At 38.7% G+C, this 27,653-nt stretch overlaps 3 protein-coding genes across 7 annotated transcripts; 1 reads left to right on the top strand and 2 right to left on the bottom strand.

Moving 5' to 3' along the window:
- Nucleotides 1-91: 91 nt before the first annotated feature.
- On the bottom strand, nucleotides 92-7,966 carry LOC121806664 (synaptotagmin-5-like). Its single transcript, XM_042206782.1, has 13 exons — nucleotides 7,616-7,966; nucleotides 7,394-7,498; nucleotides 7,260-7,310; nucleotides 7,048-7,168; nucleotides 6,633-6,754; nucleotides 6,014-6,115; nucleotides 5,677-5,751; nucleotides 4,712-4,791; nucleotides 3,448-3,598; nucleotides 3,117-3,347; nucleotides 2,008-2,304; nucleotides 1,738-1,851; nucleotides 92-490 (listed from the first exon to the last, which is right to left on the bottom strand). The coding sequence occupies exons 1-13, from the start codon at nucleotides 7,718-7,720 to the stop codon at nucleotides 347-349; spliced, it is 1,698 nt and encodes a 565-aa protein (XP_042062716.1). The 5' UTR covers nucleotides 7,721-7,966; the 3' UTR covers nucleotides 92-346.
- Nucleotides 7,967-10,368: 2,402 nt separating this feature from the next.
- LOC121810039 (calmodulin-binding receptor-like cytoplasmic kinase 3) lies at nucleotides 10,369-13,956 on the bottom strand. 5 transcript variants are annotated; one of them, XM_042210934.1, is made up of 8 exons: nucleotides 13,685-13,956; nucleotides 12,946-13,226; nucleotides 12,574-12,819; nucleotides 11,819-12,102; nucleotides 11,424-11,589; nucleotides 11,248-11,337; nucleotides 10,776-11,071; nucleotides 10,369-10,697 (listed from the first exon to the last, which is right to left on the bottom strand). In XM_042210934.1, exons 2-8 carry the CDS (start codon nucleotides 13,175-13,177, stop codon nucleotides 10,488-10,490), a joined length of 1,524 nt encoding a protein of 507 aa, XP_042066868.1. In that variant the 5' UTR covers nucleotides 13,178-13,226; nucleotides 13,685-13,956; the 3' UTR covers nucleotides 10,369-10,487. The 5 variants fall into 5 exon arrangements, with proteins under 5 accessions (XP_042066868.1, XP_042066864.1, XP_042066866.1 ...); XM_042210930.1 differs by having other exon boundaries at nucleotides 12,946-13,337; nucleotides 13,423-13,955; XM_042210932.1 differs by having other exon boundaries at nucleotides 12,946-13,611; nucleotides 13,685-13,955.
- A 10,357-nt stretch (nucleotides 13,957-24,313) lies between these two features.
- Nucleotides 24,314-25,977, top strand: LOC121807258 (heptahelical transmembrane protein 1-like). The gene is made up of 3 exons (XM_042207476.1): nucleotides 24,314-24,761; nucleotides 24,865-24,957; nucleotides 25,101-25,977. The coding sequence occupies exons 1-3, from the start codon at nucleotides 24,469-24,471 to the stop codon at nucleotides 25,831-25,833; spliced, it is 1,119 nt and encodes a 372-aa protein (XP_042063410.1). The 5' UTR covers nucleotides 24,314-24,468; the 3' UTR covers nucleotides 25,834-25,977.
- The last annotated feature ends 1,676 nt before the right edge of the window (nucleotides 25,978-27,653 follow it).

The raw sequence follows: 27,653 nt of genomic DNA, 5'->3' as shown, positions 1-27,653 counted from the left end.
AGTTATGGTGTAATTTTTGGCATATACTACATTTTCAACCTAATAATAACACGTTGGTGAAACATTTTCAAGTCATTATCTCAAATAAGAGTTGGCAAATTGAAATACACCCTTTTATATATTTGAAATATTACAGTATATAAGACAATGTATTTTGTCTAAATTGTCTTAACCTCTCACCAAATTTGTACCATTCCTCCAATCTTTATACATACGATACATACAAATTTTACTTCTAAAATCACATCACTAGAGATTATTTGTTGATGTCCCTGGAAGACTTGGACATTCTGTACATATATAAATATATAAGCTGGACACACCTCTATTGCTCGCTTGGATGATACTACATCCGGTATATCGGTTGTGGAGTCCACTTGAGATGCACGTTGAGTTTCCCAAACTTAGCTCCATCGAGCGGGATGCAATCTTTGTATTCGCCTTCCATTAGAACCCTCGTCAATGTTAAGATGATTCTTCCCATGTAATTCTGCATTAAAACCAAATGTTGCCACAAAACAAGCTTTATGATCCTTGAAAAGTCAGGTGTCAGTAGTTAATTCAACTGTAAAACTAATAACAGATGCTTGTTTAGGAAACCACGGTCCAAACTAATCTCTCACAGTTGAACTATATCCGTCAAACCAGAATGAAACAGATTCTCGTTGAGATGAATCCAAGTTTCCCGTCTAGTGAAAATGGGCTACTCGATCTCTTAATCAGTATCATGTAACTTAGGTAGGTATTAGGTAAGGATACTTGATTCAGCCTCTTAAACCACATAACTTCCTTCACATGATTGGAGTTTATTTCTATCTATCTTCATTCTTCATTCTTCATTCTTCATTAATGTGCGATAGTGCTTCAGTAACAACTTTAGGATTTACTATGTTTTGTTGCTAGACATTAAGGGGGTGTTTGGTAGGCTATATGTCATAACATGTGATAACTCAAAGTGAGATGATTTATCTTAATTTTGTAAGATAACACAATTTTACCATAGTGTTTGGTAGCTTAACATATGAAATGAGATGATTTGTTTATATGTGTGAAAAGATGTGTATGCCTTTCTTATATTTATACACTACATGATTTCTCTTTCAATTATTAATTAACAACATAATTTCCGCCGTTTCGCACCAAATTTTCATGCAAATTGCATTCCGAAATTTATTACTTGTATTTTAAAATTAACCACTTGAATTTTCCATATATTTTACTCTCTAAATAAAAGAGTGGGGAGAGAGGGTGGGGGGGGGGGGGGGTTGGGGGGTCTGGGTTGAACAGCAATTGGGTGGTGGGGGATGGGTTGAATAGCAGTTGAGGGGGGAGAGAGGGGGGGGAGTGATAGCAGTAATGGGGGGGAGGGGTTATAGCAGGGGAGAGAGTAGAGAGAGAGAAAGAGGGCTATTAAACTCATGAGCATAAATTTGAAGAGATAGATACACAATCGCACCTTTTTCTACTGATTATTTATCAGATTGAGATAGCTATTTTGTGTTTGCTTTGATCGGGCTGAGTATTTAATACGGGCCGCACTTATATTTTATCTAGGCTACCAAACGCCCATTTAATACTGATAACTTAACTATCTTACCTTATCTACCCTTACCAAACACCCCCTAATAAGCTTTCTGTTTTGAGCATTTTATATGAACTACCAATATCTTCATACTTTTTCTATGATTTACTCGTATAAATATAATGCACCAATTAATTACGTAGGAAAGAATGTACCTTCCCAAATGTATCATGGTCCCATAATTCGAGAGTAAGCATATCGTGTAGTCCATCCTCAACAACAAAATCAAAAGTCTGATTCCAGACGGGATTCAGACATTCATCCACAACCTAGAAACACAAAGCATGGATTGTAATAATTGACAGTGAGAACAACTATGGTACATCTAATGAAAGATATTCTATAAAAGACAGCAAAGTGCAAATAGGAGAAGAAAACAATTGATGACGTTTTCGGGTGAAGTACTTGACCAAAGAGCAACATACCCTGGTTTTATTTTTCAATCCTGTTTTCTTCATAGTGAGAACCACATAAGGGTCAGCTTTCCCCATCAGGTCAGCTGGCTCCAAGTCTTCGGCAGAAATGACCGTAACAGAGAGTACACCTCTTACAATCACCTCCCTTCCATTGTTGCCTTCACCTCCATTTTCATTTATATTATTCCCACCATCTGATCCATTTTTAAATACCTTCTCCAGTGAAGTCATAGAGTATTTCTGGGCAAAGGGATTGATTAACTCATTCTGCATGCCGTTAGGGCAATACAAAAGCTCCAAGTGCACCTAGAACAAAGAACATGACACCTAGGGTTAAGATGCAGGCATGCACCAAAGTGTAAAATTCATACAGTAAAATTGATAAATATAACTCACTAGCTTATTTAATATACATAATAAGAGCTAAGAGAAACAAGTGTGCGAGGTACACATATTTACTGAATAGTACCATTAGTAGAGTACATTGGTTAGATGTTTTCTCATCAACTTCCTCATCCCCTTGTTGATCAACTTCCTCAATTAATCATGTTGAAACTTGTTTCTTGTCCCAAATCTACTTGATAATGATCTTGTCTCTTTTATATACGGAGTAACTTCTAATAACCCTCCCCTCTTATAAGGCCTTTTAAGGGGTATCAGAGCAGGATGAATATTTATTTCAAGTTTAGAAGTCCAATGATCATTATTCCTGCCCACACGTGCAAGGGCATGTTGAGAACTTGGCAGTGATCCAGTCTATTCTATATAAGAATGGATATGTGTGGCCCATATCTAGACTCCCCTAGTCAATTTCAGTCCCTATTTCATAATCTTCTCCGGGATCACTATCTCCATCTGGTACGAGGGGAGCTTTATAATTATTAATTGGGATTTCATTTTAAAAGGAATTAAACCAACATCAAGGTTTGTCATTAAAAGACTTTCTTTGATTAACAAAGTAAGCATGTGATTTATTGTTTCATGCTGTTCTTCTCCTCTTCCCCATCTTGTCTACACACTACAATCACTAACGCAACACAGATATCTGCCAATTTTATGAATTAAAAAAAAACTCATGAAAAAATGCAGGTGAAAAATATACTAGTTAAATCTATTACCTCCCCCCTATTTTTAGTGTCTCTCTGAATCTCCAAATCTTTCACTAATTTGAGCCACACATCCTTCACCTTGCCAGGCTGAAGCTCAGATAGCTGAACTTGAGCAGCTCCAATTAGTTCAGCTGCCTGAAGCCCTTCATCATCATAGATTTTTACTGTCAAATGCTGGGTTGCAAGATCTTCAATTACAAACTCAAAATGTTCATTCCAGACTGGACTCAACTCGTTGTTCTGCAGAAAAAGTAAACAATTGAACAGATACATCTCTCTGTTCTGAAGTAATGAAAGAATCATGGAGAACTATAGATTTTAAGCAGATTAAGAGTCTTACAATAGTCCTGCTTTTCTTCATTTTATCACGCAAAGGCCGCACATATATAACAGCGTAAGGATCAGATTTCCCTATGATGTCCTTATTTGTTAACCCCTTTGCCTGCACGAGCTTCACCTCCAATTTCCCAACAGGCTTCAGTTCAAGGTCACTGAGGAACAAGAACTTGAATTTAAATAAAAGCTACTCCTATTTCAGATAAAAAAGTAATTCGTGTAACTAATAATGCCACAGAATCATAAATAAAAAAATCAACCGAGGCAGCAGTTTGTAACAAAACTACTAATCACCCCAAGTCCCCTACATACACATATATATTTATACAGGGTTTGGTTCAAATAAAAATCATTTTAACCTATAAAATATGAACCACTTTCAGCCCTTAGATTGTTATTATCATAAGGACCGATTGTTTTAGATCTCCAACTTGTTACCTTCATCATTTCCACAACAAATTTATTATCTTTCAGCAGTTTTTATCTAACCATCTAGTCGTGGGTTCGAGTCCCATGGGAGGCACGAATACACTTAATAGTTCATATTTCATGGAGTACTACTTTAAGTGACATGTTAGGAAATAATAACAAAAGTAATCATGAATATAAAACACGAATGTGTATCTACATCTTGGGGCAATGTGGATTTCACGATATAATTTTCCGATATACAATGACAGAGCCAATATATAGGCAAAACCAGCAAACCCCAAATATAGTAATAATCCCAAAACCTCTAGCTTTTACACAGAGGAGGTCCACCACCTGGGTGTCCCCGAAAGGACATAATGGCCTCTGAAGCTTGTTAATGAGGATTGTGAATAATTCTGGAAGAACAAATTTTCGTACTAACAGGTGTTACTGCTAGCTAAATAATGCATCATGACAACATTAGAATCTCCTCCCAATGATAAAATGCCTCAGTAAACCTCTTATCCTAATGAGATTGAACGGAAACTATCTCAAATACGCGTTACTAAAATTACCTTGTATCTACTTTTCAGTTTTCATATATATTAGCCTTATTATACCTTTAATGTGTAAAGAAATTTGCTTGATTGGAAAAATATCCATGTATGGATTAATAAAGATGATATGAGGCAGGCTCTCCTCACTAATGGCACTGGCGAAGAATGAACTCTTCTTGCTTTTTTCCACTTAACTCTTTCAAGCTCCTTGATTCTCATGTTGGGCGATAGTTGTTACCATGGTATGTGAATATTGTAAAAATAAAAGCAATTGAATAAGTTAATGAGCATGAGACTTACCTATAATCTCCAGGAAATATAGGGATTACTTTTCGAACCGGCCATGTAATAGAATCTTCTACAGCATCTCTTATAGTACTCTGTATAAGCAAACACTCCTCAATAATCCATGTGAAAAGAACATTTAATAAATAAATCAAAATTAGGAGTTTGTGAAGAAATAGTAAGGTTGCAATGGGTAGCTTATATATGAATATTTTGGAAGGTATTAGATCTGGAAATCATCAAGCAGCATCAGGCAGTAAAAAGACCAGACTTTAGACCATAGACTATAGTAGCTATAAAAGCAATGATAATATAATGAAAGAAAACTGCATTTCCTTAGAGTGACTTTATTTCATTATTAATAACACAGAGTCGTACAACATATTCGGCATTATGGCCTCTCAATCTACGAAAAAGATAATCTAAACACCACTTTCTGTATTTATTCTGCATGTGCACAAAATAAATACATGTTCCCAGAATTATATAGGCATCATAAAATAAAAAATTATTGATCGCTGGCACCATTGACAATTCTTCACATGCTGAAGCAGATTATTAACTTGGAAAAAGTAAAGAGTAACAACAGTGGAAAAGTCATAGTAGTGAAGACTGAATAGCTATGGTATTACAAGTAGGAAACAAAATTTGATATAAATTGGATCCAACTTCTGAATCGCATTTTAAGATTTAACAATTCATATCAAAAGTTCTGTACTTGGGCTTTCCTAAATTTCCCCATACGTAATCATACCAAATCTTTTACATCTCTGTTAATCCCAGTTAGCCTTACATGCAGTTCTTATATTCTGAATCAAGCCAAGCCATATTGAATTAAAATGGGCTTAAAATTTATGCCAAATTAGTGCCTTATATAGATAGATATACTATTAAGAGCATCCACAACCCGTTTAATATCAAACAGTCAAACCATAAAATGATCAAGCAAAACATGTGAAATAAAGACAAGATATACAGACCTCAATGGCATCAGAAAGGCCAGGTATCGTTGATATGTCGCCTCCCACAACTTTGAGTGTGAAATCTAGCTTTTTCTGAAAGTAAAAAATGAATTTAATTGAGATGCTTTCAAGTAAAAAATGATTTTAATATAAATGGGCAACATAATATCTTGTTGATTGTGCAATTAGTGCATGGTACAAAAACTTCAATTTTTATTAACATGACCGCTAAGGTGTCATTATGGAGCACTGACAGGTCCCAAAGAAAGTATTGCTACACCGTGCTATTTTCATGATAATAACAATTCCAAAATTTTACATAAAAAACCAGAAACTGGATGGATAAGTACCGTACTTTGTGACGTAATGAAAAGCAAACAGCTCCAAAGCAAGGAATCTCGTCCACTAACGGTCTGAAAATCAACCTGAAGACGCCAGTGAACCCAATATTTTTCACCTAAACAAAGAACAACCATTACAAAATTAAGGACTGTGGAATTTTAATATAAAAAATACTATTAAAGTGAACACAAAACTTGGTGAAATAGCAGGATATCAAAATGTAAACGGCGCAGCTGATAAATTTGCACTTTAGGTCATGTTGATTCCTTTTGTACATTTAGATTGAAGAATTTGTTATTAGTATCAACATGACCTATAGTGCAAATATATCAGGCTTCCAGTTGAAGCCTTTTATATATCCTAACATCAATAAAAAGAGCATACAAGGCAAGAGCAATGCTTATTGACATTAACAAATACGGAAAGTTAGAGATAGAGAGCTCATGAACAGTTTGCACACCAAAAAGCAGCGGTTGGTTGAGACCATAGTCTCTGTAACCAGTAACCACATTGACTTCAGATTCAGAAAATCCTAAAGGTTTGGCCTTTAAATCATCAGACACACTGCTGGGCTTATTCCAACAACAATGGACAAATAAAATTCTAAAGACAGAGAAATGTAAACAAGATACCTGTACGGGAAGACCAACACCAAGATAAGTCTGGATATCAAGTACTATACTGGGGTTACCATCCCACTGCATTTCTAATTCCATAGTGATTCCATCACTTCCATCTTCTACAATTGAAACTCCTGAAGCATCATAACTAGTAAGTATCATATTGCAATTTGCAAGCAAGATGACAGCATTTATAAGCTCATGAGTGAATATCCTAATTTGTGACATTTCATTTTCTTTATCCAACCTTCAGCAATAATTCATCAACTGTTACTGCCCCCTCAAGTTTTGTTGTATATGCACATTAAATTCAAGACAGAAAAGAACATGAGAAAAGGAGGGGGGATTTTGTACAAAAAAAAAAGAAAAAGAACTAGACCAGATAAAGTTGATATAAAACCAAGTAAAGGGAAATACAGAATCAAACCTGTGAATTGCGGGGCTACAGTTCCAAGCGTGAACTTGGAAAAGGTTAAAGAAGCTAATATAACTGGCCTATATTGCTCGAGGACTGGCTCCACATTAGCCTTTATCAGCTCCGACGCAGCCTTCAAACCGCCATAAAATCCAACATTAACACAATGCAACATCGAATTAGAAAATAAGAAATAGATCAAAGTAAAAATACTTAAATTGCACCTCATTCACATATGGCCAGATCTTTTCGAGCTGAACATTAAGCCAAGTCAACTGAATTTCCATTTCCATTCAGAAAAAAAGAATACATTAGTCTCAACGAATCCGCATAGATACGAATTGAACAGGAAGCAAACCTTCTGGCGCTGCGAAAACACGACCCAGGAAGGATAGTACTCCGGCGATAACAACTTCCTCGAGTCCTCCACCGTCATTCTCGCAAATGACGTGACCGTAGCAGCCTTTCAAAATAAAATTTAAAAAAAACATGAATAAATCAATGAAAGTGTAAAATTCAACTATGCAGAAAACAGTAATTGAACTCTAATTTGAAGGTGGAACAGGAAAAAAGAGGTTACGAGATCGGAGCGGTGCTTGGATCGGGCATTTTCGGAGCGGACAAAAGCAACAATGAGGGCTAAGCCGACGACCAATCCGATCACCAAACCAGCTACGAAGGACATGTGGAAGAAAATGAGCTAGCTCTGCGGCTTCTGATTTATGAATTCGAAGCTGGTAGTGAGAGAGTGAGCGGTGTGGATGGGGACTTGATTCTGAATGTCTTCGCAGTTTTGTGATTTAATGGCGGATTATACTCTGGGATTAGTGATTTTTCAGTTGGCTTTCCGCTTCTAATTCTGCCGTTGCAATCAATTCTAAGCCAAATCATTTATTAGCACATGCCTAGTTCACTTTTAATGCTACTCTTCATCTTGAAGATTCAAATTTCTGGGCTTATTTTCTCATTTTTAAATTAAAATCCAAAACATGAATCAAAATATTCCACAACTATGTAGCACTTAGAGCATCGTTAACGGGGAAGGCCGGGCCGCAAAACGCGAGTCCCGGCCCGTCCCACGCGTTGGATGGAGGAGTGTCACGGCCCAGGCCGGTCCCGGGGCCGCATTTGCGGCTCGGTGACGGTTCCGCTAGTCCCGGCCCAGCGTTACATGCTCTTCGGGCCGGGCCGCAAGTCCCCAAAATTTATTTTTTTTTCGATTTTGTGTCTATAAATACGAGACTATTGTGCATCATTCTTGCGTGCATTATCCATTTCAATCCTCTATTATACCCTTTGTTTTGGCGTCAATTGATTGGTTCAACAGGGATGAACGTCAGATGGACGAGTTCGTCAACTCGAACAATTGGTACATATCGGCATCGCCACCATCGCAGCCGACGCCTAGTCCGGGAGTCGATAGCAACGTCAACATAACATCGCCGGTCAACACCGAAGAGTTCGAGATCAGTGAGATGGAGCCAGCTCAAGGGCGTGGCAAGGGCAAGGTCGGCGAGGAGGATGGGCTGAAGAAGTACAGTCCGCAAGAGACAATGTGGCTTGCGAGGAACTACGTCGACGTCACCGAGGATCCTATCATCGGCAACCAGCAGTCCGGCAAGGTTTTCTAGGAGCGGATTGCTGAGAAGTATAACGCTGGGCGTCCAAAAGGGTCGATCGAGCGTAGCTACGTGAAGTTGCGCAAGCATTGGGGTCGGGTCCAGGTGGATATGAGCAAGTGGAATGGAAAGTGGGCCAACGTAGTCCGGATGTGGCCGAGCGGGCACAGCGAGGCGGACCTCGTCGAGAAGGCGAAGGAGGCGTTCTTCGCTGACGGGAAGAAGGCCTTCAAGTACTTCGACGTTTGGAAGCTCGTCGAGAAGAGCCCGAAGTACACCATTGGTGCCGAGCCGACGGCAACTGGGGCGGCGAAGAGAACCAAAGTTTCCACCTCCGGAAACTACTCCTCGAGCGAAGGAGGTCCGGCGATCGACCTCAACGTGACGGACGACGACGTCTTCGACTCCTCTCCTAGCATTCAGAGTCGCCCGATGGGAACAAAGGCAGCAAAGAGGAAAGCAAAGGGGAAGGCAACTGCGAGCAACTCCGCTATGGTGCCATCGCCGATCAACCCGTCTCTGCATAAGATGTCCGACTCTTTGTCGGAGATGAGTATTACATGGCAGATGAGCCAGCTGACGGAGTTGACATCGAGGGATACCTCGACGATATCGGAGTTCGATCTCGAGTTGCACCGTGAGATGATCGCCTACCTTCACGCCCAAATGAAGAAGTAGTAGTTGTGGCCCGAGTTTTCTATGACTTGTATTTTTAATTTGCTTTCTCTAGGATTTGTAATGTTAATTTCTAATGAACAATGCAATTTCCCGGTTTTTATTGTTCAACGTATTGCATTCAACGTATTTCCTCTACAATTATTAGCCGGGTTGTGGCCTGCAGGGTTAGAGCAGTTGTGGCCTAAGCCCCAACTGTAGAGGAATGATGACGTGGAGGGGACTTGGGGCCTGAAACCGGCCCGGGGTTAATGACGCCCTTAGCAGTCAATCGGCCGAATTTTTTAAATTATTTATAATTGTGGAAAATTGTATCTCTAGCCGAACTTTGCAGTAAACTTTCTTGGATTACTAGTATTATTTATTATTGTAAATAAGGAAATACTAATAAATATTTTTTGCAACTAATTAACTAACTAGAACTTTAAAGCCATTAATTACATAAAATCCATTATTCTAGTACAACATTATTCATGGTATCACATCACTTTTTATCTCAAAAAATAGTACATCCCACATCCCACTACTTTACTATACATGTGTTTCAGTACTTTATTTTATTTTCAACCAATATAGTTTAAATTAAACATGATATTAAAATCGCAAAAATGACATTTTATTGAATTCTAAAATTACAATTTATTGCAAGCAATAAAATACTAGTATAATCTAAAATCGAAACACTAATAATGATCGCAGAATTTTGCCCAATTAATTTCGGTTAGATCTTCCATGAGTTGATCATAGCGATGGAATTATGAGATGACTCCCAACTCTTGACGTAGGCAATCAAATAATCCAATTCTTCATCAGATAAATTGTTACCATCAAAGGTCATGCTTGAATTAAAGAAAAAAAATGTTTCGGAAGAGTGAAAGATAGGGGGTTTTAATATGAAAAATTTGTGGATTGAATGAGATATTTAGATGAGGTTTTGAAGTTTTAGATGATAAAAAATGATAATCAGTTGGGCAATGAATATAATTTGAAATTTTGAATAAATTTAGATTAAAACCGTCAAAACAGAAGGTCACTTGGATGAGCTTAATAATTAATATTTTAAATAATAAATTTAAAAATCTCAGTGTGGGTTGATGAAGTTAAGAATTTCCAAATATTTTTTTAAAAAAAGCTCGAGGCTTGACTCGATAAATCAAGCTAGAATTGACTAGGCTTGCTGTTGTAGTCCATTCTAATCCCCCACAACTGCTCTCCCACGGCTTTCATATCCGGCCGATCCGCTCGCGTCGGCGCAGCGCATTGGATAGCCAAACCAAACATCTTCCCCAATATCTCCTTGCCTATCTTCTCATGTAGCAGAGGATCCACCATCTCCCGGAATCTCCCCTCGTTGTACTTGCGAAAAACCTGCATCACCAACCGGACCGTATGGTCCCAATTACGGTTCACCAATCCAAAATAAGCTGACTCCGGACACAAACTTACCCATTTCACCGTCACCCTCTCATCTGGCGCTCCTTTGGGGTCCACGGGCCGGCGCCCGGTTAATATCTCTATAAGCAGTATCCCGAATGAGTACACGTCGCTCTTTGTCGTAAGTTGATATGTCTTCATATACTCGGGATCGAGGTAACCCACTGTCCCTTTTACTTTGGTCGATACGTGAGTTTTCTCCATGTCGTCTCCCAGCTTGGCAAATCCAAAATCCGCGACTTTGGCTCTCAAGCTCTCCGTCAGAAGAATGTTTGAGGACTTAACGTCCCTGTGGATTATCTGCTTCTCTGCAAAATCGTTAACATCATCAGCCATCGAAACCTCCATACAATCAAATCAACTAGATACCGAAGCAAACAAAACTAACACATACGAGTACGACATAGCAGCACCAGAAAGTAAATCCAAATTAATTTACATATTCAAAGCTGTTAAATCTAGTATGTAGAATTTGAGCTGTTACCGGCATATAGATGGAGATACGTTAAGCCATGAGCAACATCGATGGCAATCCCGAGTCGCTGATTGAAATCTAATATCTTTCCCTTGTTACCTACCAGAAACATCACACAAACATTGTGTATTTAACATCACATAACAAGCAAAGAATTGACATTTCCCCAAGTCTAGAGGTTTTACCGTCTAAATACTCCCTAAGGGTACAGTTGGGAACATACTCCGTGATGATCAGGCGTTCGTTTCCTTTTTCAAGATAACCTAGAAGCTTCACTAGGTTGCGATGCTCGATTTTAGCTAGAAGTTCGACTTCACTTCGGAACTCAGTCCGCAGGGCTTCAAAATGCTCCTGCACTCATTCCCACAACAAAATGAAACATATTTACCAGAATAAGCATGACATAGGATCAAAATAATGAAATTTATCGTTACTAATGATAACTCATTATGATTACAAACATAATGTTATTAACATCATGAAAACTCCACTTTGATCTATTCAATCCCGGTTTTCAATATAGAGTTAGGTGCAGTGTATTCGGAACTGCGCATCTAATGAAAATAAATTGATCCAATACCTTTCTTGCTCGTTTGATAGCTACAACCTGGCCATCTGGTAGTTTGCCCCTGTAAACAGTTCCATACCCTCCTTCGCCTATTACTAATAAAGAAGAAAAATTTTGGGTCGCCCTCAAAACTTGGTGCATATTTAAACGAACAGATCCGAGCCTATTGAGTTTCGGAGACATTGAAAATCTTGAAGGACTTGGGGGCACTCTCAAGGGACTCGGAGGCACTCTTTGTGGGCTGCCAACAATCTTTTCAAGTATAGGATTCATTTCTAAAGATGTAAATGCATCAGCTGCAAGAACAGTGCAATTTCAGCAAAACCAAATAAAGAAACGCAGGATCCTTGCTTGCAACTTAAATATGAATAAACGCAAAAAGAGTTCTGCCACTGTGATATCGCAGCATGTGCATACGTTGTTGTATAAAATAGATGAAAGTAATCATCCAAATACAGGCTAACAACTCAATAAAACACAAATAATTGGACCATTAAATCAAGGGTATCAAATTTCAGAGCTTAATGTACAAATTTAACTTCAAAGAAAAGAAAAGAACCACAGTTAACAATCAAGAGAAAAGTATGCGATAAAATTTCTTAGATTCAACATATGCTTATCAGAAGAACACATGTAGCAAGATTCAACATATGCTTATCAGAAGGAAACATGTAGCAACCGCCATCGCCCCACATCCAAAAGAAACAAAAAAAACATAATAAATGGCTGCAAACATCTTAACAGAATTGGTGATGGATATAACTCACTTGAATTTGGTTCCCTGGAGAGAGTATGACCAGAATCCTTTTTCCTTGCCTGAAAGCACGGACAGACTAAAGTACAACACAAAAGAAAGAAAGCAGGCGCTGCCATGGCTAGCATTTTCGGTTTTAATACAGGATTGTCATATTTATCCTTTCCACCCGAAGTTGTTTTATCAGAATCAATCTCACTATACCCGTCTCTGGCAACAGCGTGGAGGGATTTTCTGCCAGACAGCAAAGGCAGCTTCTCTGCAAGATAAATGATTGGAAAAGTATCAAGTACAAGAACAAAATCTAGGTGATTAATACTGAAATCTCAGTTTTTTCCTGAAAAGCCACAAATATGATTTGTACAAGTTGATACACTAGTAGTACCTAATGACCGGCAATACTTGTTTCTGAGAACAAAGCATTGTCTCCCGTGATCATCGCGCATAGCCTTGCAGAATAAATACCGCTCTACCAATTTGTCGTTGATATAGAAGAGTTGGCGACTAGGATCATTTGAGTTAGTAACATGGTACTTGCCGCAATCCGTTTCATGCTCCAACAAGCCAGAGGCAGCAGATTCCACAAGCAAGCACAATGTTAGCAAAACTAGTCCCATTTCGTTTGGAAGGGCAGAGCAGATGAATCTTCACAAGCTTGGCTACAACCTAGCTAGATGAAGCCATAATTCAATTGCAAACTAAATCTCCATTTAAGGTTTAGAAATTCCTTTTCTCAAACATACACCAAAGTCCAAAGTGAAAAATCATCGGAAAGTGCTGCAGAAACCAATAAACCAGATAAATAAGCACAGGTTCACAGTTTTTAATGGCCAAAATAAATCATAAAATAGATGAATTTTACCAAACCAACAATCAGGGCTCTATCAAAATACAGTGAAGTGCAGCTTAGTTGGTATTGATCATCTTTAAAAAGAAGTAAATGAAGGCTGTCAAACCCACAAACAACACCAGAGCATAAACCTTTGAAATCACAGAAACTGTGCTCTCTCGATTCAGTACGCAACGTAGAAGGACCCAAGAAAGACTGCAACTTTATCGTAAAAAATAAATCCAATAGTAATTAAATAGCGGGACAAGCATTTATTGAAGTCAAATGATCAGACCTGAAAAAAGCGGCTGATAGCAGAGATGCGACGGAAGATATATATACTCCCAACAAACATGCATCACTCTATGTCCAATTTGAATATATCGAGTGATGATGATAAAGCAGAATCAAATGGGAGTTTAGATAAACCGGCCGAATGCGGAAGATTCCCGGAAAATTGGTGGGACGTTATTCAGGAGTAGTATATTTTTCTTTTTCTTTTTTATTCATGAAATTCGGAGTAGAATATTCAAAGCTTGTTTGATGGGGTACAGTGCGCATTGAAATTTCTTCATTCTTCATAGATGAAATTCTTGGTCAATTGAATAGGCGACGCCGTTCAATCAATATTTATCCCAGGACTAAGGCCATCCACGACGTCGTTCATTAACCGTTCCTTAAACTACTATTTGCGAGTCTCACTATACTTTTTAACTTCATTTCTTAACTAAAGAACGGAACTTGCAACCCTTCCTTATTCGTCTCTTAAATTACTATTCATTCAATTTCATTTTTTAATTTTATTTCCAACCAAATTCAATTAATAAAAAACACACTTCATTAAATAAAATAAACTTACAACATAAAATTCGTAAAAACAACATAATTTAATAGTTTCCTAAAACATAAAAGTACACAATTTAATAATTTCATCCCCCAAAGTTTGCCCAAATGTGCTCAATTAGATCCTCTTGGAGTTGGGTGTGGGCGCTAGAGTCGCGTGTCATTGCACGAATAGATAACCGTTCTTGTATGGATGCGCTCCACTTCGAGGCGGACTACTTGCGGTTGAGCTTCCGGGGGATTCGGGGTCAAAGAAAAACAGAGTTTATTTGAGATGAAAATTGGGGTGGAAATAGAGAGGATTTGAGATGAATAGATATGTGTTTGTGAGTGAAATGAGTATGAAATAGGAGTATTTATAGAGTTTAGGGATTTAAAAAAAATTAAAATTAAAACGGAAAAAAAACGGTAACATTACCGTTGCAAAAAAAATTTTTAATTTAATTTTTATTTTATTTAAATTCAATTTTTTTTAAAAATGAATTATTGCGTCACCGTGACGAAACCCACTCGCGGGCTAGCGAGTGGGTGTCACGCATGGCCTGGGAGCTCGCCATGTCGCCTCGGCGCGTGGCGAGACGTCGCGTGCCGGTCTCGCGGTCACGGTCCACGAGACGAGCTGGGAACGGGATGGGGACGGAACGGCAGGCTGCAACGCGTTTCTCCGCGGAGGAACGAAACGCGGGCCGGCCACGCCACCACTTCGAGATGGACTACTTGCGGTTGAGCTTCCGGGGGATTCGGGGTCAAAGAAAAACAGAGTTTATTTGAGATGAAAATTGGGGTGGAAATAGAGAGGATTTGAGATGAATAGATGTGTGTTTGTGAGTGAAATGAGTATGAAATAGGAGTATTTATAGAGTTTAGGGATTTAAAAAAAATTAAAATTAAAACGGAAAAAAACGGTAACATTACCGTTGCAAAAAAAAAATTTAATTTAATTTTTATTTTATTTAAATTCAATTTTTTTTAAAAATGAATTATTGCGTCACCGTGACGAAACCCACTCGCGGGCTAGCGAGTGGGTGTCACGCATGGCCTGGGAGCTCGCCATGTCGCCTCGGCGCGTGGCGAGACGTCGCGTGCCGGTCTCGCTGTCACGGTCCACGGGACGAGCTAGGAACGGGATGGGGACGGAACGGCAGGCTGCAACGCGTTTCTCCGCGGAGGAACGAAACGCTGGCCGGCCACGCCACCCGTTGCGGATGCCCTAAAGAAGTCTATTTTTGGTCCCATGCATTTGTCCTAAATGTCTTTTTGGTCCCTTACATTTAAGTTTATGACTTTTTGTCTCAAACAATATGTTTTGGTCCAAAGTTACCTTTTCCGTTAAAACTAACGGTCAAACGTGTTTGACAATTAATCATTTAATTATAAACTAATTAACATTAATTCAATATTAAAATTTGTTAAAATATTTTTTATTTAAATAAAAATTAATAAATTTAAAAGAAATTTACTTAAAATAAAAAATAAACTTAATTATAATCTAATTAGCTTAATTAATTAGTATTCTAAATTTACTTAAAATTAAAAATTAACTTAATTATAATCTAATAACATTTACAAGACTTCACCCAAAAATAACATGGAATATTGGTTAATTTTCGGGAAGGTTAAAAAAAGTATTGTCTCGTAAATGTTATTTTTATTTTTAAAGGCCAGTAAATGTTACTTTAGTTAAAGTAAAAGTAGTACTATTTTTTATATTTAATTTAGAATAAAAATTAATTAAGTTAATTAAATTATAATTAAGTTATTAATTTGGTCAAACACGTGTGACCGTTAATTTTAACGGAAAAGGTTAACTTGGGACCAAAATATATTGTTTGGAACCAAAAGGTCACAAATTTGATGTAAGGGATCGAAAAGATTTTTGAACCAAATGTAGGAACAAAAAATGGTCTTTAGACTTATAAGAGCTGTAGTTTTCAGATCAATCTTTTCATTTCCAAGTTTGACTAAACTTTTGCACATGATTGGGAAATAAATATCTTACCTCTTCATACATCTTTGTACTTCTATATTCATATGTTTTTTTAAGTATACGTTTATTGCATTTGCAAAAAGAATCAACTACAATATTTGAGATAAGGGCACACTGTCTGTTTCGTAAAATGGAAAGTTTTTATTTTTAAAAGACTTGAATTAAAAAGGAATGAGTTTTTATTTTTAGTAAATTGGGGGAGTATAATTTTCAAAACGAGCGCGAAAAAGAAGCGTCTCACTTTTCTTTGGACCGAAGGAGTATCAATTTCCTAAAACGAGTGCTTAAAAGAATCGTTTCACTCGATGGGACGAAGAAAATGCTAATTATTATGCGTCTATTAGAATGAGGAAGATACTATGATAACCTGATAGAGCTTGAGTTCTCTATCGATGGATTTGTAGAGCACGCATAGATTGTTAGTAAAGAAGAGGCAAGATCTCCTAGTTGAAGTGCTAGGATTTTGACGGAATTTGAGAAGTAAAATAAGTTCTTTATTTCTCAATGATTTTTATAACCTCAGAGTATCCACAATAGGCAGACGTCCCAATAGCCTAGCACTAGGACATCCTAAAAACACTTTATGCCACGTCACTAAGACATCTCACTGCACAATAATAGCCTAGCACTAGGACTAGCCGACGCTCTAGCCAATAAAACAAATTGAAAAATACAATTAATTCATTTTAATTGTTGGTGCTTATCAAATATACAAAAAATGAAGTTCAATGAATTGTAAATATTGAGTATAAATAAAAAAATAAAAATAAAAAATAAAAATCGGGACTCACGTGCTCTTGTCCGCGCAATAGCGGATAAGAGCACGGACGTCCGGTTTAGGCGTGGACAAGCGCTCATCCGTCTTCGGGACGTCCTATATTGCGACGAATACCTCCACGGACATCCAACTAGTCCTACCTGATGTCCTACCTAATATCCGTTATTGTGGATGCTCGATCCTTTGAGAATAAAATACTAATCCTATGCCAAAAAGGAATGAAAACGTGCTCAAAAAGAAATAACCAAAAATAATAAAACTAAACTCTAACTAGCCCGTAACATAATCCTTGGTACTTGCTGGGCCTTAGCGAGTTGCGCTTCGGACGTCCTGAACCTTGTGGTCTGCTCGCTTGTCCCTTAGCACTGCCAACTCTCTTGGCTTTAGGTTCTTCTTCCCTCGTGCTTTCCTTGGCATCTGCTGCGTTCGTTGGTCGACCCCTCGGGGTTGCCTGATAGAGATGTCCGTTGGTTGGAGTCCCTATCATAACCTGTAAAAAAATGTCACACCGTATACCGTATCCAATCTAATGCTACGAGTATATATCATGGATCATTTATTAGCAAATATAGATTATCTATCTAACCTTCGTGTATATTTTCGCTCATTCAAAGAAGAAATCTACTCCTATGATGAAATTCTTTTTGATAGTGTTCTAAGTAGGAATCCTCAAGTGTAATTACATGTACCGTTAATATCATTCGAGTTTTTTTTGTTTTCGTAGCTATAAATTTATGTTGTGTGTATTGACTACTTTATTTATGTTTTTGGGATACTCTGCTCAAACAATATAAAAGTTTAATTTGGAAGATTTCGTTGAATAGTAAAAAATTTAAAAATGCACTTTTTTGTATGTCAGAATAAGGAGGAGTTTAGAGGCAAGGTTGAGAAAAAGAGTGAAAAAAATTAGTGTAGAGAGTAAAAATTAGAAGAAAAAAAATGAGAAAAGAGAAAATTAATAATAAAATGAAAAATTACATCAAAATTATTAAAACAAAAAAAACAATATATAGATGAAATACCATAGTAACAATTAATTTTAGCTGGTCCCGTGTGAATACTACAAAAAATTATATGAAATCTTTCATAAAATAATCACAGAGAGCTTTAAATAATTTGATGAAAAGTAAAAATATAATTTAACCTTAATTTGGAGTAGTAGTAGTAGTAGAAGAAGAAGGACGTGAATATATACTAAGAATTATAAATATTATGAGCTTAATTAGACCTAAAAATACATTATAAATTTAGCTAACCTTGGTGTAAATATCAAATATATTTGTCCTTTTTCTCAAAAACATTATCCAAAAACAATTCCTCAGTCTGATTTCATTTATGAAGTCGCGTAATTTATTAAAATACTAGTAGTGCGCAAGAATTGACTTATGTAACATTGTACATAGACACAAAGCAACGTGTTAATATAGTATGAATTTTGAAAAAAATAATACTCCCACGGTCCTAGTTTAAGAGTCACATTTTATCATTTAAGTCCATCCCAATTTAAGAGTCACATTTAGAATCTACCATATTTTGACATAAAATTTAACCCATTATTCATCAAATTTACCCTCAAATGTCATTACTTTCATAAAAATAAAATAAAACAAAATTCTAAACATACAAAAAGTCAAAAGAGTCTCACTTTCCACTACATCACTTCATTTATTACACACTCTAACAACCATTACCTCACTTCATTTATTAGGCCACCCGCAACGCGTCACGCGGGTGGCCCGTATTCCGTCACGAAGGGACGGGACAACGGCGTGACGCATTGCAGCTCCCGTCTCGTCCCCAGCCCGTTCCGCGTTCCGTCACGCCGCGAGTGGGCATCGTCACGCTGACGCAATAATTCATTTTTTAAAAATTTCGAATTAAATAAAATAATAAAAAATGAAAAACGGTAATATTACCGTTATGTTACCGTTTTTTCAATTTTTTTTTTTATTTTTTTATATTTTTTACTCTATAAATACTCTTAATTTATCCTCGTTTCACACACAAATACACATCTATTCTTCCCAAATCATCTTCATTTCCTCTCCAATTTTCATCTAACCTCTCATCATAAAATATTCGGCGACGGAAACTCTGGCGGTGGCGGCTCCGGCGGGTTCGACATCAACGCGTTCGGCGAGTGGGGGGGCATGTACAATGTCCTCGGTGGTGGTTCCGGCTCATCGACGTCGGTCACCCAGGGTTCGTCGACGCCGGGGGTACCAGCCACCCCATTTTGATGTGGATGCATACGCCCATCCCTCCGCCGAGGTATTCGCAGGGATTATCCCAGATTCAGGAGGATTATTCCGTTGATCCCACTCCGGAAGAAGGACGAGGCGGGGGAGGAGGCCGAGGCGGTGGAAGCTACAGGGCGGAGGTGGAGGCGGACGAGGAGGAGGTGGAGGATCTAGGCCGGCATCCGTACGGCCCCAAAGAAATGCTGGCGGTGTACAACGCCTGGATCAGCGTCTCGTATGATCCCATCGTCGGGAATCAACAACCCCAGAGGTGCTTCTGGGAAAAGGTCACCGAGGCCTACCACAAGATTAAGCCGAAGGGGTCCCGCCGCCGCACATATAAGATGCTCCGCGTTCACTTTGACCGAGTCGACAGAGAGGTCAAACGATTCTGCGCCATCCACAAGAATGAAGCGGCTCATTACCAAAGCGGAGCCAGTCGACATTCTAAGGTCGGCTTTGCGGGTCTACTTCGACGACACCGGCAAACAATTCAAATATGTCGATGTTTGGGAGGTCGTCAAGGACGAGGAAAGGTGGGCCGGTGGTGTCCGGTCCAGCTCGGGCTCGACCTCGAAGCGCACGAAGCACACGGCGGGTGGCCAATACTGGTCTGGTGAGGGCGATTCGTGTAGTGGGCCACAAGAGTTTGCCTCGCAGGAGGTTGAGGCCCCGGCAGACGATGCCTGTGGGTCCTCCCGTGGGCGCCGTCGGCCGCAAGGGAGAAATGAACCAAAGGCGGCTAGAGGGAGGAGGAGCCGAGCCGAATCAAGCCAGGCGGGCTCGGGCTCGGGGGGACCCTCGAACTCCCTTATGTCCATGTACATGACCGCCACAATGGCGGACACTTCCCGCATGACGCCTCCCCAATACCAAGCCTATCTTAACGGAATTGCGTTTATGGCGGCACAACTTGGCATTCCGCCTCCTCACGGCTTCAGTGCACCTCCACCGCCTCTGGGGGATGATTCGCCGGCGGAGTAGTTTTTTTATTTTCTATAAAATTGTGTTTTAAACTATGTCATTTTTTTAAGGATTTTAATTATGTGTTTTTTTTAATTGAATTTGGTTGGAAATAAAAATAAAAAATGAAATTGAATGAATAGTAATTTAAGGGACGGTTAAGAGACGGAGGGTTGCAGGTTCCGTCCCTTAGTTAAGAGATGGAGTAAAAAAGTACAGTGGGACCCATGAATAGTAATTTAAGGGACGGTTAAGTGACAACGTTGCGGATGGCCTTACACACTCCATCAATTTCTTAAAACTCGTGTCATAACTAAATTTTACTCTTAAACTGAGACGGAAGGGATACTATTATACTATATTGATGCAGAGAGTCAATGATTCACATTAATATAGGTTAATGTTGCAATAACTAAGTTAACTAACACCTCCCAACAGTTTTGCCACGTCGCATTCTGTAGACACATTTAATTTTTGATGTATCGAGACTCAAAATATTATGGGGCTGAGGGATCACTCTTGCAATCTCATTACTTAATTAGTTAAACATTTAATGGAATTAAATATGTTATTTTAATTAGAAATACAAACAATTAATGTAAATAATTATGTTACTTTAATTAGAAATACAAACAATTAATGTAAATATTTATGTTATTTTAATTAGAAATGCAAACAATTGGTCAAGCGCTTACCACTATTCCTTTAGGGGATGGGATCTCGTGCTGTGATGGGGAGCACAGCAGGGGCTGTTGCCCTCTCACATACAAATTTTTAATAATAAATTTGAATTATTAAAAAAAAATTAATATAAATTTTTTTTTTTGAGGAGCAGCAATCCCTGCTGTGCTACCTACCCACCACAGCAGAGGATCCCATCTCATTCCTTTAGCAAAATTGATTTAGCACTAGGCATTTTGTTTTTATTTAACTTGTCAATGATGAGTTTTCAATTTTACCTGTTCTGCAGAAACCAATAAAAAGTAGTTGGGGCCTTGGCGGTTAGTAAAATAGATGTATATATGATTGTCTTTACGTATATAACACTAATATAAATTCCATTTTACCGAGATGGAAGGAACTGGATTGGAAGTTTTATACATGTGGTTATTTATGTGTGCAAGAAATTGTGATTCATGGCTTAATTTGGAGTTTCGTAAGGGAAACTCATTTTTTTGCAAAATGTAACATCTAAACCTTTCTTCAGCTAAACTTCGAGTTCGAGTGATGAAAAAGATAAGCAATGCATATATTTTAGTTTTTTCTTTTATAATTTAAGTTTAACTACCATGGCCCTCAAAGCAATCCCATTACAAAACAAACACTCAACATATTTTTACTCCTTCGACAAAATATTTCGAAGGTAAACCAATTTTTCACTTCTTATCATTGTAAAACTGATACGTGCATATCCATTTGAAGATCCTCATATCTTTATTAATTAGTTATTTTGATTTACCGTATCTTTATGATATCTATTTTCTTGCTCATTAAGTTAGTATTAGTATTATAAATAGGGCTATTGTGATTCTCTTCCATCAATGAATGAATATATGAATTTACGCTTCTTTCTTTTTTTATTTTAGTACTTCGTTTAAACCTTGAGTTGTCGACGGGATTCCGCCTCCCGGGACTTCTTGTTTATCGTCTCCGGCATCGTGATAAGGGAAATACCCTTATCAACTGATGCTTTCATCTCGTTCTCATCCTCCAATCTTCGTTCATGGACGAAGTCTATCTCGGAATGGGGAGAATGGAGTCCTTGTTCAGGCCGTGCACCACAATAGCGACGCACGCCCCGGGAAATTCAACAGCCGCAATGCTGGAGAATATTCTCACTAGGTTCGCCCGACTCGAGACCCGATTGATTGAGCATGAGCGTAGGGCAGCAGGCACGCTCCCTCCACTCCGGCCCGAACCTGATCCACCAGACGCAGCCGCGCTGTACATCGCCGCACAACCTTGGCAGCTTGATTGCACGGTGTTTTCTCCACCGATTAACCACCACTCAGCAGTGTCGTTGCCCGCTGCTGTTCCGCAGCAACCACAGCTCCGTGAATCTTCTTTTTGGTTTGATATGCCACAACAAAACGTCCCGAGCTCAACCCCGACATTTATAGCCTCGACAATTTCCCCGAAAGCGACAACAGAAAGCCAAAACTGCCACGGACAGCCAGTTGCTGTGCTGCAGCCTCTGCTCCATCCGACGAGTCTTTGCCACTCAACCATAGTGTCGATGGCCGCTGATACTGCAATTCCGCCACCAGCCTACTTTGTATTGAATGAAGAAGAAGAAGAAGAAGAAGAATATCTTGTTACAAAGGTTATTGGTGAGTCTCAGGATGATGCAGAGGCGGTGGTTGAAACATGCGCCAAAACTGACAAAACACCAAAGAAGTCTTGTGATGTTTTTGTAATGCATCTCATGGACGAGGAGGAAAAACTCTTTTCTGGATCCAAGGAAGACCGCCGGGTTTCTGGACGCCGGGTTTCTGGATGGGTTGCTCAAGAAGAAGAAGAGAAGTTGATATTGCAGAAGAGACCACTTCTGAAAATAATGGTGGTGATAATGGCAAAATGTGGTTTAAAAGAGAACCACAAGTTCCAAAAAAATGGCGTTGGTGACCGGTTGCAGCATGATCTATATGTTTCCTACCACTATACATTTGATCCAGGAGGGGATACCTCGCCAGAGCTTTTGTTGGCCACATTCTTCGATTTGTCGTGGTTTCCACCTTGAGGACAAGGTGGATTTTAACCGTGGGGGAGTTGATACGTGCATATCCATTTGAAGATCCTCATATCTTTATTAATTAGTTATTTTGATTTACCGTATCTTTATGATATCTATTTTCTTGCTCATTAAGTTAGTATTAGTATTATAAATAGGGCTATTGTGATTCTCTTCCATCAATGAATGAATATATGAATTTACGCTTCTTTCTTTTTTTATTTTAGTACTTCGTTTAAACCTTGAGTTGTCGACGGGATTCCGCCTCCCGGGACTTCTTGTTTATCGTCTCCGGCATCGTGACCCTTATCAAAAACCAATATTTCAAAGACAAACCAATATTTCGATAATATTATGCTAGTAAAAAAATAGTTTAATAGGGCCGTTTAGTGTTTCCGATTGGCATCTTAAGAGAATATATACCTTATAATTATATATTTTTTCCTTAAACTTATAATGTTTAATCTATCATATGTATATATATTTTTTAATATTATTAACCGGTTGAGAATTGAGATCTATATATGCTAGCTCAACACCTAGCCTTACATCGACAACTCTCTAAGAAATCTTTATATACACTAATAGGTATGACAATTCATCGATAAAATTAGTAAAATACTAGTACATCATCTAGTGCTATAAGGAAAAAGAATAACATGGTAGGTGTCCTATAATATCTTTGGTAGTAATTAGGACAACAAAAAGTGTTCTCATTCTTTCATTAATAAATATAAACATCTTTTTTGGTTTAACCACAGGTGTATCGAATCCACCTTTTGACGGAATCCGACTAATCCTGCTCGACCGGGCTTGCGGATTAAGGCCGAAAGTCTCCCAATATAATCAACCACAGACTTTTTCATAGTGGCATTAATTACTTTTTTTTATTAATTAACATAATCTTGGAGGACTGCAAATTTATCAAACTCTGCAATAAAAACGCCTCCTTACTGCAACAGTTATTTTTACATATTAATGCATTATCATTCTATATATAAAATGTTATTGTACCTGATTAAAGAAAACCAATCACTTAACAAATTTTCCTCCCAATATACCAGGGTGGAATACAAGGGTACCAATTTAAATCAAACACTATTACACTAAACTAATAAATTTACACAATCCAAAAATACAGAGAATTGAAGTATATATTATAATTACATAACAATATACGTCTAATTAATGTCGTTTGAGATAATACATGTATGTATGTCCACAAAAAATGAAATGAATAAGGCATGGAGAAGTTATTGATAACCTACCCATACGTGAAAACCTAACTCTTGGTACAGTCAAATAATTGAAGCAAGCAACCCTTTATATATTTGGGTTGTTGGTGCAGTCAGTTGCTCATTACTCTCTTCTCCACACACACACACACACACACACTATTCTCTCCCAATATTCTCCAATCCAAAATTTCCAATCCCACATCCGAAATACTATTGCAAAAACACAAAATCGATCAAAGCTAGGGTTTCAGATTTAGTGCTAAACTCATCAAGATTGCACCGTGCATGATAAAACCAGCATGATCACTGTTTGGAGGAGGAAGAAAATCCAGATGGATCACGACAAGAATCAGAAGATTTTTCTCTTGAGTGAATCGAAAGAAGTGATAGAGCCAAAGACATTGAAGAAGGCGAAGACGAATAAGAGGATCGATGATGATGGGAAGAAATACAGGCTTTTATCATTCAACGAGCTCCCGGATTACATGAAGGATAATGAATATATCTTGGATTATTATAGGGCTAATTGGCCCCTCAAGGAAGCCCTCTTCAGCCTTTTTAGGTGGCATAATGAGACACTTAATGTTTGGACGTAAGTCTCAATCGATTTCTCAAATTTCACAATTTCTTGATGATGATAAATTGATAATTCCATGGCCTTATTATTTGCATTAATTTTGAATCTTTTTTTTCAGGCATTTACTGGGATTCTTGTTATTTATGGGATTGACAATAGCCAATGTAATCCATGTGCCTCATGTGGCAGATTTCATTGCCATGATTTCTGAGTAAGATTTCAAAAACTGATCATAATTAATTATGCCTCTTTTTTTTAATTGGAAATGAACTCGAATCTGAGACCTTTGCCTTACGTATTATACTCTATCATTAGGCCAACTCACACACAGACTGTTCTGTCTTGTTTATGCAGACAGTTTCCATCGAGTGCAGAAGCCAACGCATCGAAGAAGCTGTCAGCGGTGAGCGATGACTCATTATTCATTCTCCAAGAAATAGAATCAAGCCTCCTCGAAGCGAGCGGGGCATCACCGGAGACGCGGTGGCCGTTCTACGTGTTCCTGTGCGGATCAATGATGTGCCTCCTGTGCAGCAGCGTGTGCCACCTCTTCTCGTGCCACTCGCGCCGCCTCAGCCTCCAGCTCCTCCGCCTGGACTACGTGGGCATCGCGGTGATGATCATCACCTCCTTCTTCCCCCCGATCTACTACATCTTCCAATGCAGCCCGCGGTGGCAGCTCATCTACCTCACAGGGATCTCCGCAATGGGGCTGTGCACCATCGCGGCGCTCCTCTCCCCGTCCCTCTCCACTCCAAGGTACCGCCCCCTCCGAGCCCTCCTCTTCGTCTCCATGGGCCTCTTCGGCCTCTTCCCGGCCCTCCATGCCCTCGTCATCAACTGGGGGGACCCCCACCGCGACCTCATCCTGGCCTACGAGTCCGCCATGGCGGCCTCCTATCTACTTGGGACGCTTTTCTATGTCGCCCGGATCCCTGAGCGATGGCGACCAGGTCTATTTGACCTGGCCGGCCACAGCCACCAGATCTTCCATGTCTTTGTGGTCATGGGGGCCCTGGCCCACTACGCCGCAGCCCAGGTCTTCCTGACCTACCGGGGCAGGACCGGCTGCGGCGCATTTGCTTGATTGATTATTTGTGAGATTGATTGATTAATTATTGATTACGTGGCTATTTTAAGTGTACACTGTGGTGATTCTTTTGCTATTTCCTGTAATTTGATTGAGATAATATGGGAATAGTTATATGTACATGTTCTTATCAATTATTTATATACATTCTCCTTATAATACAATCTCATATGGTTATAAAATTGATTATTACTACTGTTTGATGTAATGTTAGTGAAACTGATCATCTGTTTAATGATATTATGAATTAATGATTAGTACTTTCATGTTAACAGGGGCGTTTCATTTTCTGCACTCGTTTAGAAAAAACAATACTAATAAATAAATAGCTAAAGTGAAAGAATAAATGATCTACATTATTTTCTCGCTCACTTTACTCTACATTATTCTCTCTTTAATTTACCTTTTCTCCACCTTAATTAGTTATTTATATTATTTTTTAAAAACAAGTGCAGAAAATGATACGTATCTATTAAGGTGGAATCGAATGAAAATATGATTTTGGTGGGTTTGAAACTCGGCCACGAAAATACTTGGTGTAAAACAAAACCTAAAAATTAAGTGAGATGAAATACTTGGTCTGAAACAAAACCCAAAAATTAAGTGAGAGGACCGGTTAGGGAAGTCAGCAACCACATATGACAGAGTAAGCATTAACCAACATAGTTGTTGGTGGGAAAGTTAACCTAATGAGATCCTCTATTACCAAATTATAGTTGAGTTTACTGGGTGGGTTGTTCTGAAATATTGTGAATACATGGAGCGTACGTGAATGTTGAAATTGAAATGTGAGATGTCATGTTTTTATATATATGTGTTTTTTTATTTATTTTGTATAGTTTATTATTTTATTTTTTTACTGCGATCATTATCTCCTAATATTTTTAGTTGTATATTAAATATTGTATATTAATTTATATGATACAGTAGTTGTATATTAAATATTGTATATTAATTTGTATGATACAGTAGTATTTTAGTATTAAAGTGTGTGATGTTAATTACAACATTTATATAGGTCTGAAGAGGTGCCCACAATTCCGGAACCGGCGGTTACAGTTCGGAACCGTCGGTTTCGGTTTTGGAAATTGTTGAACCGGAACCGAACCGCTAGGGTGTTTCGTGGTTACCGTTCTGGTTCCAAAACCGCCGGTTTCGGTTTCGGTTCCGAACCGGCGGTTTTCCAACGGTTTTTTACGGTTTCGAATGCGGTTCCGGTTTGGTTTCAAGGTTTTTCGAGAGTTGTTGTCGGTTTTTTGCGGTTCCGGCATGGTTTCAAGGTTTTCCGACGGTTGTTCGCGGTTCCGGTTTGGAACCGCCCGGAATCAACTCGAAAACTTTTGAACCTGAACCGAACCATGATTCAAAAATTGAAGGTTTCGGTTCGGCGATTACAGTTTCAACCGCCGGTTCGGTTCAGTAAACCTTGGGCATGTCTATAGGTCTCCACAATAAAGAAGAAAAAAAAATCACTCTTAACAACACAGTTACTCTATTGAGTACATTTTTTTATCATGATGTCATGATGTTGTTTCGAATCGTGGTGCCTCCATCTTCACTCTGGAGGACTGGAAGTCTTGGTTAAAAGCCCCTGAAAAGAGGGCGTTGAGGCGGTGGGCCCCAACAAGACAAAGGGTTCACCGTTTGAGGCCGCTGCAGGGGGATGCGGTCCTGAGGAGGGGCAGTCAGGCTCGGGTACTGCCAAGGCTGAGCTGACGAAAATGCATGCAAATCGCACTCACCGTCGAATCCATCATCCCCGATTGTCCAAACAGCGGGTGTTGGATCGCGGAAGCGGAAGTTGGTGTCACAGTGGT

Source organism: Salvia splendens, chromosome 6 (assembly GCF_004379255.2).
Source record: "Salvia splendens isolate huo1 chromosome 6, SspV2, whole genome shotgun sequence".
Classification (NCBI taxonomy): Eukaryota; Viridiplantae; Streptophyta; class Magnoliopsida; order Lamiales; family Lamiaceae; genus Salvia; species Salvia splendens.
The sequence above is the reverse complement of the archived record's forward strand: the minus strand, read 5'-3'. Positions and strand labels throughout refer to the sequence as shown.

What these genes read in the sequence shown, in the direction of transcription:
- LOC121806664 (XM_042206782.1), bottom strand. Translation starts at nt 7,720, where the DNA reads ATGTCCTTCGTAGCTGGTTTGGTGATCGGATTGGTCGTCGGCTTAGCC. An exon ending in TGTTTTCGCAGCGCCAGAAG is followed by an intron (nt 7,311 to 7,393) that starts GTTTGCTTCCTG and finishes ATGGAAATTCAG; the next exon opens with TTGACTTGGCTTAATGTTCA. An exon ending in GTGTTGGTCTTCCCGTACAG is followed by an intron (nt 6,116 to 6,632) that starts GTATCTTGTTTA and finishes TTCTTTGTTTAG; the next exon opens with GTGAAAAATATTGGGTTCAC.
- LOC121810039 (XM_042210934.1), bottom strand. Translation starts at nt 13,177, where the DNA reads ATGGGACTAGTTTTGCTAACATTGTGCTTGCTTGTGGAATCTGCTGCC. An exon ending in CAAGTATTGCCGGTCATTAG is followed by an intron (nt 12,820 to 12,945) that starts GTACTACTAGTG and finishes TTTATCTTGCAG; the next exon opens with AGAAGCTGCCTTTGCTGTCT. An exon ending in CTCCAGGGAACCAAATTCAA is followed by an intron (nt 12,103 to 12,573) that starts GTGAGTTATATC and finishes CTGTTCTTGCAG; the next exon opens with CTGATGCATTTACATCTTTA.
- LOC121807258 (XM_042207476.1), top strand. Translation starts at nt 24,469, where the DNA reads ATGATCACTGTTTGGAGGAGGAAGAAAATCCAGATGGATCACGACAAG. An exon ending in GAGACACTTAATGTTTGGAC is followed by an intron (nt 24,762 to 24,864) that starts GTAAGTCTCAAT and finishes CTTTTTTTTCAG; the next exon opens with GCATTTACTGGGATTCTTGT. An exon ending in TTCATTGCCATGATTTCTGA is followed by an intron (nt 24,958 to 25,100) that starts GTAAGATTTCAA and finishes TTGTTTATGCAG; the next exon opens with ACAGTTTCCATCGAGTGCAG.